Source organism: Sus scrofa, chromosome 11 (assembly GCF_054392235.1).
Source record: "Sus scrofa isolate SSC_HxYL_T2T_F1_AM1 chromosome 11, Sscrofa_HxYL_maternal_Yorkshire_Landrace_v2.0, whole genome shotgun sequence".
Lineage (NCBI taxonomy): Eukaryota > Metazoa > Chordata > Mammalia > Artiodactyla > Suidae > Sus > Sus scrofa.
This window is the reverse complement of record NC_139393.1, coordinates 22,010,242-22,027,388: the sequence shown is the minus strand read 5'-3', so window position 1 is coordinate 22,027,388 and position 17,147 is coordinate 22,010,242. Positions and strand designations below refer to the sequence as shown.

At 49.3% G+C, this 17,147-nt stretch overlaps 1 protein-coding gene across 1 annotated transcript in view; it reads right to left on the bottom strand.

Annotated features, from left to right (window-relative positions):
• Positions 1–8,758: 8,758 nt before the first annotated feature.
• The window catches only part of SIAH3 (siah E3 ubiquitin protein ligase family member 3), a 64,027-nt gene continuing 55,638 nt past the window's right edge, over positions 8,759–17,147 (bottom strand). The window contains exon 2 of the mRNA XM_021065603.2: positions 8,759–12,309. Coding sequence (XP_020921262.2) covers positions 11,638–12,309 — 672 coding nt within the window. The 3' untranslated portion in view covers positions 8,759–11,637. The remainder of the gene's footprint in view (positions 12,310–17,147) is intronic.

Below are 17,147 nucleotides of genomic sequence, written 5' to 3'. Positions count from 1 at the left end.
GAAGTCTCTTTGAATGGGTGCCGACTTCTGGTCTCCTCTTTCTGTGATGGGTCCATCTTCCCTAGTTGATGAATCTCCCAGGGAGGGGATTTATGACAACCAAGCTCCTTTCGGAGGAGCTGTCTCTGGGCAGGTAAGGGGAGTTCAGAGAAAGACTTTCCTTGTATTTGGTGTTTTCCGAGGGCCTAGGGCTCAAAATATTCAGTGCACCAACTCGGCCTATTTGGGGGTGGCAGGTCCTGAACTCCTTCAGTCCCATTGTGGGGGGGCCTTTGCTCCTCTGAGGCAGATGTGCAGAGTTTCTGATGCTAGTATCTGGTCCCCTAGCATGAAGGTGTTGAGAAGTGGAAGTCAACAGAGCAGTATTTCTGCTGGAAGAATTCTGTGTTGTAGATGGGTATCTTCTCTGGCTGTACGACTGTACGGCTCTCTGACCAACCTGTGAACTGCCGCATATATTTTCTGCTTAAATGAGCCACAGTTGATTTGTCGTCCATAACTAAAAATCTTGACTGATACACTCTGCCTTTCCCATGTGTCCTGGGTCATTTATGCTCAGGGCTGGGGTGTACAGCTGTGCAGGTAGTGCACTGCACAACTCCCAAGGGCATGGTTCATGTTGACTGAACACCTTTTCCTTATGAACTGTTATGGTTCTTGTCAGTATCTAAGCTCTGCTGCTCCCACTGCTTTAGTGTGGGCCTCGCTCTGCAGGTTGGACTATAGCCACCCAAGTGTGAAGGGGGAATTTTCTAAAGAGATGACAACTCTTTCAGCACACACGACCTTCTTCAAAGGATTAAAACTCTTTCAGGCTATCGGTTCTTCTGTCCAGACATTTAGAACAAAAATTTCCAGGGGCTGGGTGTATTAATCATGTGTTATATTTCTCTATTTTATGATGTTTTGACTTCTTGGGGCCTTGAAGACCTGGGAGAGGGACAGCCCTTTCTACGTTTAGAGAGATAATTTCTTGAGAGAGCAAACAACTTGCCTGAGAGTGTGCCTTTGACATGCCCACTAAGCAATTCTGCCTCCACACCCCTACCCTCTGCTTTCGCCACTTGTCCTAAATCACCGGAGGACCAAATAAGAGGCCACTGAGATGATTTAGGTACCCAACCCTAAACCTGCTCAGTGCCTCACCCCTTCCCTCTCAGATAAAACACATTAAGTGCTTTTGCTCAGGGTGACTTCCCCTCACTCCTGCCTCCTGATCAACCCTGGGCTTCCTTGTGTGGTTGTGTGTGGCATGGTGGACCCCCTCCCATTGGGAATGATAAGTAATAAACTTCTCTTTCAAAGGCAGTTGTACCTGTGTCCATCACTTTATCATAGCTGATTAAAATAAATCCTGGGCATCTTAAAACACTGGGAAAGAAGCATTTGAGCAGCACTGCATCGTAGCATATTCTAAAGTCATTACTGCTTATGACAACCAGGATTTCCCAAGATGCAGCCCTTGTATTTTGACTGTCTTCTGTCTCAGGGAAGAATTATTTGAAGACTTGCCCATCAGTGCACGCCCCCTCATTGTGATAAGCCTGGTGTTATGGACAGGTCACTGACCATCAGACTTAAAGTCCCCTTCATTGGTTATTTCAGAGAACCTAGGAGCTATCACAGGTAAGGCCTCTCTGTGGCCTACTAGAATTTGTAGCTCTTCTAGAATTTTGGCAGTGAATACATAGATGAAAATTCTAACGGGACTCTAATTTCATTCTTATATCTGGAAGAAAACTCAAAACACCTGTATGGTTTATAGTTACTCGACCAAACCCTTTGGAATTTCAGAGTGATAGGGAGCCATAGGAATTGCCTAGTCTAGATAATTCCTCTGTTGCTCTCCTTATTATTCAGTGCTTCTTCATCCAACCCTCTTCCCATTGAATGAAGCCCTTCTGCCATTTCCAACATCTGATCAGCCCTCTGCATCCGTGTGAAAGTTCATTGCTGTGTGTTTGAGCGCAGGCGTGACAAACTATAGCCCGTTGGACACATCCAGTCTGTTGCCTGCTTTTGTCAATAAAGTTTTATTGGGACACAGTCACATTTATTCATGCGGTGTCTAAGGCTGCTTTCACACCACAGCACAATTAAGTAGAGGGCATATGGGCTGTAAAGACGAATTTATTATCTGGCCCTTTACGGAAAGAGTGGGCCAACCTTTGTCCGAGCAGCTAGAATAGGCTGGGGTCTTGGACGTTATTTACAAGTTCCTCGGGAACAACCTCAAGTTCTTCCTCTATGAAGCTTTTATTTTATTTTGTTTTGCTGTTTAGGGCCATACCTGTGGCTTGTAGAAGTTCCCAGATTAGGGGTTGAAACATTGGAGCTGCAGCTGCTGGCCTACACTGCAGCCACAGCCATGCCGCCAGATCAAAGCCACATCTGTGACCTACACTATAGCTCAAGCAATGCTGGATCCTTAACCCCCTGAGCGAGGCGGGGCTCAAACCCGAATCCTCCTGGATACTAGTCGGGTTCCTAACCCGCTAAGCCACAATGGGCACTCCCTGAAGCACTCTTTTTAATAGCACATGAAGACCTGGGACTCTTTCAACATTGCCATGGCTTCGCTCTGCCAAGTGCCCCTGAGACTCTGAGATCTAAAGCCATCCTGGCCTGGTTAGAAGTGGAAGCTAGCTCCAGCCTGCTGGTGCCACTCCGAGAACAGCCCATCACGGATGTGGCAGTGGGGCCGAGGGAAACAACCTCATCAGCCCTGTGGCCAGAAGGAAGTGGCCCCACACTTGGGCCCCCAGATTAGGGGCAGAATTAGCAAGGGGGGCTTGCTGCATAGAGTAACTTGCACCCCCAATAACTCAAATGGCCTCTTTCCTCCTAGGTTGCCAGATTTAGCAAATAAAAAATGTTCATTCTGCTAAACAGGCCTGTTTTCTGCCGTCTCCCCTTTAGAGCCCATTTCCCAACTAAGCTTCGACCTCAGGGTCTGGGTGCCTCACTAGACCGGTCCCGTGATGATGGTTTTCCTGATTCTCCTTTTTTATAGAACACCTTTCCTGGGTTGGTGAAGGAGCAGATCTGAATGTTGAGAGGATGGACCCAGACTTTCAGGAGACCTGCCTCGAGTTTTGCCAGCTGGCCTCAAAGTCATTGTCTGCAGGGAGCAAGACCCTAAGGTAGGTGGTAGGCTTGCCCTTTGAATGATCTGGAAGCATTTTGATGTACTGGGGGGCTTGATTTCCCGTTTGGTTGTGCTTTGTTTTTTAAATCTGTGATTGCCAGAATTATGTGTCAAGTCGGATAGAAAGATCAAGAAGTGTGTGTCTCGGTGTATTAACCAAAATTGATTTGGAACCTAGGAAGAGGCAGAGAAAAGGCAAGATTCATTTACTCCCTGGATGGGTGGTAATCCATGCCCCCAACTTGGATCCTTAATAGATGCTTTTCCCATCGGCCCCCTCAGAGAGGAGGGGCGGGCGTGTACAGAGTGTATCTATCTCTAGGCTAACAAGAAACTAGTTCAGTGATTTCCTTCTCTCGCCCCATAGGCAGGGCTTACATGAGGCTTAGCTCTGAGCCGCAGCTGAAAGTGGCCTGATAATTCACATCCCCCATGGAGGGCCCTGAAATGCTGACCCCTGTTCAGGCATCCTGGGGAGATTTGCAGGATAAATAAATGCCTTCCTGGGGATTTGCGAGGTAACTCCCCACCAGGGCTGGGGACAGAGATTTCAATATGAATTATCATCCCAGCCTGGGGGGATTTATAAGATGAGCCCCTCCTGTGCTCATGGGGAAGATTAATACAGTCTGCGCCAGGCTGCCTGGATGGTCACTGTGTGACACTCGGCACTGGGGACCCTCCCATGCTGGCTTCCGTTGGGGGCCAGCCCTGGTCATGACTCCAGCATCCTGCCTGCCCAGCCTTCACTCGGGTCTCTGTCCCGGCCACTGCCGCCCTCCACCTCCGCCCCCAGATGACAGGAGACTAGAGTTCCCTCTACAGCTTGGTTGCTGGAAGCCCTACCTAGTTCCCCCCGGGCTCCTTCTTGGAATCCACGTACCCCTTTCCTGCTTCTCCATTGGAAGATAACTGCGGTCACTTCCGGTCACTCCCTTTCCCGCCTTCCTCCTCTGGCAGAAGGACCAGCTCACTTCTTCAGGTGACTTTATCTGCCCCTCTGTTTTCTGTGGCCCCTGTTACCACCAGTGTGCTCAGCTCTGGGTTTGAGAAGCTAATCATCAGCCCCATCCTGCCAGCAGACTCCTTGGCGGGAGAATGTGAAAAATCTGAATCCTAAGAGTTCCCCTTGTGACTCAGCTGGTTAAAAACCAGACATTGTGTGTCCGTGAGGATGCAGGTTTGATCCCTGGCCTCACTCAGTGGGTTAAGGATCCAGCATTGCTGCCTGCTGTGGCATAGGTCACAGAGGCAGCTCAGATCCCACCGGGCTGTGGCTGTGGCATAGCCAGCAGCTGCAGCTCTGATTTAACCCCTAGCCTGGGAACCTCCATGTGCCGAATTTCAGGTGGGTAAGTTTCCCCTTTCTTTCAGTGCCGTCTCTCTCTAGCACTCAGTGACCTTACCGTGTATCTTTGGGGGTATTTTGAGGGCAAGGGCAAATATCTGGGATACCAGGAGGTACAGAACTGTCCCAAGAGAGGCCTGAAGAGTAACCTGGCTCATGAATATTCATGCAGGTCCCATGGTCAGTTTTGATCACTCAGATCAATTCAAGGCGCTCTCTATAAGCCTTTGTGAGAGCAGGAAACAGGTTCTGGGAATAAGGACACAAGGAAGAAGATAGAGGTTAAGATGAATTGACAGGCAATAGGATTAAAATTCTTGCTCAATCCTGATCTTGCGAGTAACTAACCGTGGCCTGAAATTAAAGAATTAAACCATGAAGGCTCTCTTGACAAGTGATCTGATAGGCCCAGAAGTAAATTTCAGGGGCACTGTTGTCAGGCAGAGGGAGGGGAGAGCTGAGATAAGGGGCGCTGGGAAGAAGGGGTGGGCAGTGGAGGCCTGGATCTTTGCAACCCACCAAGGGAGGCTTTGGTTCCTCTTTTCCGAGTAGTATCTGATACTGGAATAACACTGGGGGCGAATAAGCCGGCAGGGCTTTTATTCACCTGCAGTAGTACCTTCTTCCTTATGTCCAATTATGACTTTAAATATGGAGGCAAAAATGAAAAGGGGCGGAAGATAATGAAACAGAAGTCAAATGTGGCAGCAGGTGAATTTCTGATAGATGGCACTTTCCCGTATAGCATTTCATTCCTATTCCCCTGTGTTGCACAGCGACCTGTGAAGAAGAAAAAAACCACCACCACCATCAAAAAACAACTCCAGTGGGTTCAAGGAAACAATATCAAATGCAGTTTAATGACATTTTTCATGGGAGACAGGGTAGAGAAAAAGTAGCATTCTAAGTCAGCATCTGCTTGTCTTTAACATCATAAGAAAGCCTAGAAAATTATATATACATCCATTCAGGTCAAACAAAATGATTCTCGATTTCCTTTCTCCTTCTCTCATCTCAACACCCTAAACAAAGGTTAACAGGGGGAGGGAGGTGTTTATAGTCTAGTACTCAAGGTCAACTCGTTCCATACAATATTGGGAAAGACAAACTCTAACCCATGTAGGTCACCCACATGTCATGTGATTGGGGGAAAAATAAATGCTTATGTACAATAGATTTCTTGGATCTCTTTTCAGTGAAGTTTTTCTTGGCTGGCCATTTTCCAAGTTAACCCAGTGGCGAGCTTGCCAATTCTTAAAGGAGATGCTCAGAACAAAGAATCGGAAGGTTTAACCATCTATGAGCAGACCCTACTCTTGATACTGTTTGTAGCCGAACTGGACTCTAAGAACAATTCTTTGATGTCTGGGCCACAGTCCTTTCCCTTTCCACCAGAAAAGGCATCCAAGTGGAAGCTCCAACAAGCCTCATGTCTTTCCCTTGCATGGAAGCCACTGGGATCAGAATAACTGATTCACTATTGACCTTGGAGTTTCCACCTGCCTCAAGGCACTCAGCCTGGAGTTTCCCATGACTTCTATCCTAGTGCGAACCACACCCTTAGTTGGGGAAAAGGATTGGTCTGGGTAGGCTAAGGATTGTGAGCTGAGTCCTTGTTGGTTTGCAGTGAAGTAGCCAGATTAGTGCTGGGCTCTGCTCTTCCTGTGACATCCCCTGACCCCTTTTGTTTTCTGTCCCTCAGCTTTGCGCTATGTGAGGGTCCAGTTCTTGTGGCCATACATCATATGCAACGTTTGTAACCACTGCCCACTTTGTCCTTCTCCGATGCTTGGATATTCCAATCTCTAATTTCAAAGTAAATCCAGCCTCTAATTTCAATCTCTCATCCAATCCAATCTCTAATTTCAAAGTAAAAAAATTTCTTTTTAGGTTCAGCTTAGGTCTCTATGTAGAGGGAAGAAAGATGACCTATAAGAACAAGCCATGGGAGATGATGATTTTGTAGCTTTTGGTCTTTGGGGATTGGGATTGCCAGTAGGCTGGTTTTGTGGAGCTATAATTTTTCCGTGAAATTCATAAGATAGAACTTCCCACACTAACAGTAACAGGGAAGGGTCTGGAATAGGGCAGGGAATGCCCTCGAAGCTGCTTAGAAGCCCCAGACTTGCTTCTCTAAAACAGTTTGCATTTTCCCAATATTTTACTGTTTCTCTGGCTTGGCTATCACCTCTGTCCCTGTCACTGTGGCCACCAGGATCCTATTTCTTCTTCCAAAGTTCCCTCTCCCCTATGCTGTGCGAATTAGAATTTTCCAGGCAATGGTGTGCTGGTAAATGTTTAACAACTAGTTCTCGAAGTGGGAAGAACTTTCTTATAGCATTGCCAATTCCTGTGGTGTAAACACTGCCACCACGGCCCACTTCAAGCTTAACAGTCTCAAGCTTTGATGTCGCCAAACATGGTGTTGGTAGCACATCATTATATGGTATTTTCGCCACACACATATGACAGAGGTAAATAAACCCAAGAGCATAGAAAATAAGTGGAGTGAAATAATTAGGAAGTGATGAATTTTGAGTATTTATCACCTTGCTTTTAATATAACTTATTTAAGTGTAAATTTGTATAATTTAATTTTTAATAGTGACTGTGCTTAACAGTCAGTTTGTAAAATGCCTAAAACATTTAACAACCATCATACAAACCAGTTCTAGCATACTACCCAGTCTTGGGAAAAGAGGAAGCAGAGGGAGAATTGAAAGGGTACCTTTACTACTAAATTTAGTACTAAAAGGCTATGCCGTTCAGACTTTATGGCTGGTCCTTCTGAGCCCTGAGTCCATAAATTCCTAGAAATAACATAGGTGGTGTTTCTCTGAAGTCTGGACTTTGGAGCAGGGCATGCTGAATTCCAGACACAACTTTACCATTTGCTCGCTATGCAACCTTAAATAGTGTCTAACCCCTCTTAGCTTAAGTTCTCATGGGTGAAATAATAGTACCTGTTCATAAAATTGTTATGGGGATTAAATGACCTAATATGCTCAAAGTCCTTACCCTTCCCCCCCACCAGGTCAGATAGTAAACTCTCAATAAGTGGTGGCTGTGATTAGTATTATTGTTATTAACCTGGTCCATTTCTAAAATGTCCACAGTAGCCACCAGTAGTTGTGAGATCTATCCCAAGTGCAAGTTCATTCAGAGAAGGAGAACTGAAGGCAGCCTTTCTTTGCATGGCCTCACCTCCATTTCTGCCCAGACCATTCCTGCAGGCTTAGCCTTAAAGGCAGGAATGTCCTCCCCCCACCCCCCCCAACCCCTGCCACACACACACTTCCTGCCTGAAGTTCAAATGTTAGTAACTCACTTGCTGCTGTTAAGGGCTGCTCTCTCTTTAGGTCTACTTTTTTTTTTTTTTTTTTTGGTCTTTTTGGGGCCACACCCGCAGCATATGGAGGTTCCCAGGCTAAGGGGCTAATCGGAGCTGTAGCCTCCAACCTACACCACAGCCACAGCAACGCAGGATCCGAGCCACGCCTGCAACCTACACCACAGCTCATGGCAGTGCCAGATCCTTAACCCATTGAATGAAGCCAGGGATCGAACCCAAAACTCCATGGTTCCTAGTCAGATTTGTTTCTGCTGCGCCAAAACAGGAACTTCTACTTTTTAAATGCAACTGTAATTGGCTGTCCGAACCCATGGGTTCCAACTGCACTACGCTACCTTACGTAAGGGAATTGAGCATCTGTGGATTTGGGTATCTGCTGTCGGAGGTGGAGGTGGGGCGGGGATAACTCTGACCCAGTCTCCTGCAGATACTGAGGCTGACTGTGCTCCTTAGAGAGTGAGCATGAAATCAGCATCCGGGTGTGCAAGAGGCAGTCAGATCCCTGGATTCCGCACTGAGCAGATCCTGGGAATCTAAAAACAAGGACCCCGCAGTGAGTGACAGGGTACAGAAAGGGGCCTGAGGCCACTGAAGGCCCCACTGCTTGGTTTCCCCTCCATCCCACACCCTGCCTCCAGGTTGACCAGTTCTTCAAGCTGAGATGCCTCTAAAGGCAAAGCCACTTCAGACCCTCTCTTCCTAAGGCTCCCCCAGGTGCCCCGAACCAAGTTCCAGTGGGTCCTCAGGCCACGGTCTGTTGATAAGGCAGGAATACGCTGACTCCTTTGGGTCTGCCTTCCTATGACAGGAACATTTGCAGGCGGTGGGCCAGGCTCAAGTCGTGGTCCCAGCCACTTGGTGTATGACCTTGGGAAGGTCATTTCACATCTCCGAATTTCTATTTTTTCCATATATTAAGGACAACGATAAGGATTCACCCAAGACTCAAATGGGGGAGCCCTTTGTGGCTCTAAAGGTCAACACAGCACTTTATGGGTACCACATTCTAATCCCTATTCATGTAGTTTGCTCCTTTTGCTTCAATTCTTGCCACGTGGCTATAGAGAGGAGAGCCTTCCGGGGAGCACCCTGGATGGATGGAAATAACACATTTGTGCTCTTTATTCTAAACATTTTGAGACTACCAGTCCCCAGTTGAGATCACTTATTCAAAATACAGTCTTGTGTGCACTAATAATAACCTGAAGTCCTTCTCCGTTTGGCTCACGAAAGTTGGCACAACAAGAAGGCCAAGGTGGTGATACTGGAAGGAGCCCTAAGGTCCTATGGGCAGTAATTATGTTCTTTTCTTTTTTTTTTTTTTTTTGTCTTTTGTCTTTTTTTTAGGACTTCACCAATGGCATATGGAGGTTCCCAGGCTAGGGGTCAAATCGGAGCTGTAGCTTGCCAGCCTATACCACAGCCATAGCAACTCAGAATCCGAGCCATGTCTGCGACCTACACCACAGCTCATGGCAATGCCAGCTCCTTTACCCACTGAGTGAGGCCAGGGATCAGAACTGCATCCTCATGGATGCTAGTCAGATTTGTTTCCACTGAGCCACGATGGGAACTCCAATTATGTTCTTATTGTGGTTTTGTTTGGTTGTTTATCTGGGGGACCTGTCAGGCCACATAGATGTTTTCGAGGCGCTTGAGTATCGGGAACCAGGGACTGAATTTGGCTTCTGGAGGTATCAGACTTAGAGCCAAGGTCTTAGGTCCTGGGAAAGGGTCTGGGGATAAAGGAGCCAGTGAGCCAGTTTCTCCCTATACGGGCCAACCAACCTCGGTCAGTTCCTGGGCTGTCAGTTTGGTTCTGGGAGGGGCTGGGGGGAGCTTGTCCCTGTCGGATGTTTTGACAGTGCAAAGAGAGGTAAAATGTTACCATTCTCTCCTTGGGACCTTGAACCTGGCATTTGCTTCAATTGATGACAAGATGTTTATTGGCCCCCTGAGGGCTCTCACAGAACAAAACCTTGGCTCCAGGGTTTCAGCCATCACCGTGTAACCAGAGGGGGCATTTCAGCCATCACCGTGTAACCGGAGGGGGCTGTAATGAAATCTTTCATCATCCGGGACTGCCCTACTGGAGCTGGAGCTGGGGACCAGGGGCGGGCAGCGCAGGTGGCAGCAGGATTACCCAGTTGTTGGGGGAAGGGCGTTGCGTTTCAGGATCAATGATTTTTGGCAGAGGAAAGATCGCTGATGGCCAGCGAGGGTAAGCTGCCTGAAACTATTCACTGGGAGGCCTGCCAGGATCCAGCCGAGATGGCCGAGGTGAGGGAACAAGGCTGAGAGCAACGAGGGTTGGCGAAAGGCCCACTAGTGAGTGTTGTGTGGGGCTGGGGGGGCCGTGCTTGTGCTGCGACTGGGGAGTGGCCAAGGGCAAAAGGAAAAGGATGAAAAAGGAGGGGGAAGAGAGCCTACTGGGAGGGCTCACAGGTGTAGCGCTTCCATCAGAAGAGCCAGTGTGACTGAACATGCTTACTTTCTTCCAAAAGACGAGACTTCCACGAGGAGAGGCTGGCACGTTGTTGTGACAGGCGAGGGAGAGAAGGCCGTCTGCGTGTCGGCCATGTGGAGTTTCATGGCCTTTGGTGTCGTTCTGCAACAGCGTGCAGAATGCATGCCTGATGTGCTGGCATCTGCGCTGAAGACGGCCTCAGAGCCTTTTAGAAGGAAAAGAGACAGGACCCTCCCAGGTGTGTGAGAGACGGGGCCAGCCCTCCAGGTCAGAGAACCTGGGTGCACCCTCCGCGATCTTGTATCTGATGCTGCATCATGGTTCTAGTTTATCACCTGTCAAAGCACAGAGGGCTCTTTGCCTGACCCACAAGTGCTCCACCCTAGGGAGAGGCTTGATGGACTTTATAACTTGCTAATGAAACTCTCTCAGGAGAGAATTCCCTCCCAGAGGTGGGAAATGGAGGTATCCTTTGCTTTGGGCGCTGCTTCTCATCCCCTGCATCCTGCCCGTCCTTTTCCGGGACTTGCTTGATGAAAGGCAAAGAAGTTTTCAAGAAAGCACCAAACCCTAGAGGACTTTGATTTCAGAGGCAGGAAAAGATGGCCCAGCCTGAGAGCAAGTGCATGGCAGCCACCTGAAAGAGGGTTCAACTTCTGCCCAGTCCCTGGGCCCTAGGATCAACCCAGGGCATCAACCCAGGGATCAACCCAGGATCAGCCCAGGAACATCAAGTGATGGCTTCTCCAGCCCGGTGCCCTGGCTTTCAGAGGAGACACCATCTCCTTGTTTCCAGGCAGCGAGGCCCCAGAGGTTCCTGGGAAGGTGGCCCAGTCGTGTCTGAAATACATCTCTTTGAGTTGGCCAGGTCCCCTTCTCTAATCTGCTGTCTGCACACATTTCCAAGTTAGCTGACTCTGAAATAGATTAAAGAGAGAAGGAAGAAATGACTGGATCCTAAGCCGGGTGACTTTTGCTCATTTTAGAAGCAGAGCAGAAGGGCACTGGGGATGGCAAGAAATCACCATTCTGATTAAATCTGGTTAAAAACATCCTATAAAACTAAACCAACAAATCAGGACAAACATCACACCAGGATCTTGAATCACAGGATGTTTACATAATATAATGCCCATGGCAGACAAATACCTAATACCAGAAAGTACCTGAGACCAAAAAAAAAAAAAAAAAAAAAAGGAAGGAAGGAAGGAGGGAGAAGAATAGAGAGGAGGAGCCTGGAGTCCTCTGTTTGGAGACCCGAGGGCGTAGGCGGCTGTCCCCGATCTCCCGTGGCTGCGCACAAGCGTCCGGCAGCCTCTGCTTCATGTCTCAGCTTCCGAGGAGCAGACATCCGTCGCCGCCGTGATGGCAATTCCGATGGCAAGGCTGCCGTTGTCGGAGAAGAGCTGGGCCAGCGAGGTGTTGAGGACCAGGCAGTCCCCGTCGGTGATCACTGAGTCCACACACTCCAGGACAGACCGCGGGGTGGCCTCCCATTTGAGACGCCGATGGTTTCTGTTGAGTTCCAGGCGATAGGTGAAGCAGTCGGCCTGGGTGGGAGTCCCGATCAGCATCATGGTGGCAAAGAACTGGGGGTGCCCTGCGTGCCTCTCCTGTTTCCGAAGCACCAGCAGAAAGTGATGGCCGAGGCAGGAGTGCATGATGATCCAGTCGGCGGGCGCCGGCAGGTGCATGTCCGTGGCCAGAAAGACGATCTCGGCTCCCTGAAGGATGTCCACCCTGTGTATCTGCCGCAGGTGGGGCACCACCACCTCCAGGTGGCCTTCCCACTGGCAGGAGAACAAGGGGCACATGCAGGGCGTCACCTGGGCGCCGTGCAGCCCTGCCTCCTGGTGGTGGAGGTGGTGGGGATGGGCGTGGTGGCGGACGTGATGGTGGGGGCGGTGGTGGCGGTGGTGGGGGGGGAGGTGGTGAGGGGGGAAGCTGCCTGGCTCTGGGGCGCTCTGAGTGACGGCCCGGCGGCTGGACACATACTGTAGGAGACAGAGAAGGATGTTAGTGGCCTGGAGATCAGTCTCTCAGCCTGGCTGAAGCTCCCCTTGCTATCAGAGTATGGAAAGCAGGCTCCCCAAGACAGGCACAGAAAGCTTTATTTGTCAAAAAATGAGACCTGCCAGATGGTTTTCCAAAATGGCAGCACCGTTTACCATTCCCATCAGCCAGATAAGAGGGTTCTGATTTCTCCACGTCCTTGCCAACACTTGCTATTATCAGTTTTGACAAATATTTGTATGAGACAGAATTCATTGTTTTGAATGTTTTGCTAAACCTAGATGCTGAAACATTGGAAGTCGTCTCCATGTCGTTTCATTTCAGGACAATCTAAATTTATTCAATTGAAAATAGAAGCTTGGGGGAGTTCCCGTGTTGGCGCAGTGGTTAACGAATCCGACTAGGAACCATGAGGTTGCGGGTTCGGTCCCTGCCCTTGCTCAGTGGGTTAACGATCCGGCGTTGCCGTGAGCTGTGGTGTAGGTTGCAGACGCGGCTCGGATCCCGCGTTGCTGTGGCTCTGGCGTAGGCCGGTGGCTACAGCTCACATTCAACCCCTAGCCTGGGAACCTCCATATGCCGCGGGAGCGGCCCAAGAAATAGCAACAACATCAACAACAACAACAGACAAAAAAAAAGACAAAAAAAAAAAAAAAAAAAAAGTTTAAAAAAAAAAAAAAAAAAAAAAAGAAAATAGAAGCTTGGGAGTTCCTGCTGTGGCTCAGTGGGTTAAGAACCTGGCTGCACTGGCTTAGGTTGCAGCTGCTGTTCGGATTCAATCCCTGGCCTCGGAACGTCTATCTACCATGGAAGTTAAAAATTTATGCCGCCATAAAATTCAAAAAAGGGCAGCTCTTCAAAAGATTTCTCCCGTAGGAAGAGATTATCCAAACATACGAGTATATTAAAAACAAACAAACAAACAAACAAAAACCTTAAAAAGAATAAGGGATATGGTGAATGCCTTGGGTGGTTGAGATTTTGAAAACTCAGTCTAAGAAAACTCAATATTTACACCTTTCTGATTCTTTAATAGGATACTCAAACAAATAGGCATTTTTCATCTTTGAATAACTCCTCTTTCTGATGGTCATTAGTCATAAAGAACAAAAAATCAATTTATTTGTTTTTTGCTTTAATGATGCTGTTGATATTTTTGTGCAGGTACTGGAGGTCAATGGATTTTCCCTCTATTTTAGCATTACTATTGCATTTAGAACAAAGTTTTGATAGATACCCATTTGTCCTTCCTGTGCTGTCAGGGGTTGAAGGATCTGGGGTGCCCTTTTCCTGGCTCCTAAGACAACTATGGGACACAGAGCTGATTGTGTGCAGCTGGATCACAGTCCCCAGGGAGGGAGCCTCACCTGTGACTCATGGGACTTTGCCCCATCAGACACACTCCTTCCTGCTGGCTGCTCCCTGTTCCAGAATAACCTGCCAGGGGCTCAGCCCAGGCAGCTTCCAACCTGGACACCCTTGACCTTTTGGTCCTCATGATAACATGCCCACAAATGCCCTCAAGGCTCTAGGAGCTGTGGCGACACCTTCCGATCAAGTATCAATAAACGTTTATTGCGCACTGCCATGACCCGAACCCGGTGGGGGCTAGAGGTCAGGCTCTGAGCAACCTAAACACAGCATTTCTCAGTGTAGTTGGTATAGACATTAGCACGAGTCTAATTACTTATGATTTATGGCAAGATCCTCCCTGTGGCACGAGGACTATGATTCCTATTTTTCGATTGAAGAAACAGGCTTCAGGAGTAATATGCTCAAGGCTACAAAGAGAGGGAGTGAAAGGCTGGGATTCATCTTCACACCTCCCGACTCTGAACCCAGCAGCCCCCGGCCCCTAACCATCCCAGCTCCCTCTTCCGTCCCTGAGTTCTCTTTTTCTTTATTTAGCCTGTAGGATCTTCACTTAGGATTCAGGCTGTGCAGGGGAGGTGGCCGCTTTGCAGGGTGCTCCAGGAGTGAGGCACTCACATGCCCGCTCTTCTGGGCTGCCCTCAGGCAGAGAGTGTGCCTTCTCCCCTCGCTCTCGGAGCCCCCTCTGGACCGTGGTGCCTCTGGGCACTTGCCTTCCTGGCTTGGTTCCTTCCCAGTGTCTAGAGGATCAGGGTGATGGGTGGTGGTCTGTCTTTCACTGACCATTGTTGTGGCCAGAGTCTGCATCTCCTGGGGCCCCTCCTGGCTGAGCGGAGGCCTGGTCAGCTTCCCTTTCTTCAGGGTGCTCAGGGACATCCCCCACACCAGAGGCAAGTGGGGGCCCCGCTAGCTCGGCTCTGCAGTTGTTGGCTTCCACTCTCCCCGACGCTGGGGAACCAGCCGACCTGGAGGGGGAGCTACTCCCTCCCCATAGCTCCTACATGGCGGCTACTGGCTGGTCACCCATCCTGCACACCCACTGAGCTCACCTGTCCCCAGGAACGGGCTGTGTTCCCGAATCCTGCTAGTGATGAGTCAGACTCAACCACAAACACGGGGAAGGGAATTAATCAGTATGTGTTAGGCACTGTGGAAAATAGGTATTTTGGGTGTTATTATTTCATTTAATTTTTCACCAAAAAGATCAATTTTCTTATTTAAAGAAGAGCTAAATCTGGCTTCGTTCCTACCTGCTTGCTGGTGGCTGAAACCATTTAATCAGTGGGTGAAGGAGGGGGCAGGTTCCTCCCATCCCTTGGGATTGTAGGAGAAGCCCAGGCTCACACACTCCATCAGCCAGGTATGAGGGCCTCTCCCAGGTCCTTTCAACAGTCTTAGGCCCGGCAGAAGCTCAGCATCTGTTTCGATCAAGAGGACTTGGTGTAGGCTTCTCATGGAAAGCCCCAAACGCCGTCCCCTCTCCCAGTCTCTGAGAAGCCCCTTCTCTTTCTTAGCTCATAACAGTCATGAGAGGAACATGTTTTGTGTGTCTTATAGATGAAGAAACCGACACAGAGAGGTTGAGTCACTTGCCCCGGGTCACACAGCATTAAAAGGGTACAACTGGGAGTGAAGCCCAGATCAGTTAAACGTGATACAGATCATAGCCTGGGAAGATCACAGACTAAATGTCAGCCGGCTTCGGTCTGTTCCGTTGTTCACTTGTCTTGCAGCCTTGATTAAGCAGTTTCTCCATTAGCAAAATATTTATCTCGAAGGGTTATGAGGAGATCAAATGAAACAATGCCTGTCAAAGAGCTTTAATAACCACATCAAGTGTTCCATCAATATGGCATGTCCATTTAGACATGGTTTGGGACAAAGCGTGGTGGTGGCCTTTCTCTTCACTCCATGGCTGTCTGTCTCTGTCCTGGTCAGCTGACCCTCACACCTGGGTGGCACCCTGGGCTGAGCCCAGGCCCCCATAAGGCCTTGGAGACCTGAATCAAGCACTTGGCCTGGGGCTGCTTCACCAACATGGATACATGAGGACCGAACGTCCTGAAATTCCTATCTCAGAAATGGTCCCGAGGCTAGTTATTCTCTGCACGCCCTTCTCCAGATCCACTGTCCATACTCTCCGTCCTGTTCTGTGCAGCTAGTGTCAGAGATGGGAAATGAAAGGAGGGAGGGGCGGGCAAGAAACACCTTGACCCTCCTCTTTCTTCCCGCCCTCCAATCACCTGCCAGGGCCTCCCATTGGCCAAACCCAATCAGAGATGCACCAGAAGGAAGCCCAGAAGGAGCATTCAAAAGGGTTGGCTCCCCTTGGAGATGGTGCTTCTCCAGTGAGGCTCACGCGTGCAGAAGAGAATGTCTACCTGTGTACAAACATCTCAGTTCCCTCCTTGCTGTTGTTCGCTGATCCTACTAGGTTGGGCTTCTGGGCTGAGTTTTGATGAGGCTGATGGGCGGAGGCCAAGAGGGTTAATATATGTCTGCGATCATTCAGCCATTGGACAAAAATATACACACCCCCTGACATGTGCACTGCCTCGGCCCGGGCTGAGAATACTTCTCATCTCCATAGCTCATTGTGAATACGTGTAACACAGCACAATGCAGAAATGTGGGCTGCAGTAGGGGCTCTGAGCACACAAAGTGGGGGGCCATAGGTACCTATTGTCAGTGCGAAGTGACATCTACCCTGGGTGAAGCAGGAAGGGCGAATGCCTTAGCAAAATAGGCAAAAGGTGTGCCACGGGAGTGGACAACAAGAGCTGGATCCAAAAGAACGTGAGATGTTTAAGAAATGAGAAGTTCCATGGGAATTCCCACTGTGGCTCAGCGGCAATGCACCCCTACTAGTATCTATGAAGACTCAGGTTCAGTCTCTGGGTCTCGCTCAGTGGGTTAAGGATCTGGTGTTGCTGTGAGCTGTTGTGTAGGTTGCAGATGCAGCTCAGATCTGGCTTTGCTCTGGCTGTGGTGTAGGCTGGCAGGTGCGGCTCCCATTGGACCCCTAGCCTGGGAAACTCCATATGCTGAGGGTGTAGCCCTAAAAAGACAGACAGGAAGGAAAGAAGCAAGGAAGGAAGGAAGGAAGATTGTTCCCAGTGGCTGTGGCTAGAGGATCTGGCAGAGATGGCGAGGAGCTGGGCTGGAGAGCAGTCAGACTATATTGCCAAAGTCTTGGCGTGGAGATGACCCCTGGCACTCGGGAGCAATCGGTTGGAGGACCCAAGAGACACAGCTTCATGCTTCAGGGTGTTCCCAGGGGCAGTGCAGTGCCCCAAAGCCCACCAGCCAAGCCGCTTCCCGCTGGCTCTCAGGATGGGTCTTGGCCCTTGTCCAACCACTGGCCCCCAGCCACAATCATTCCACCCACACTGTCCCCTTGCTTTCTGTTGGCCTTGTCTTTCACTGCCCTGTCCGTTTTTTAATTGCT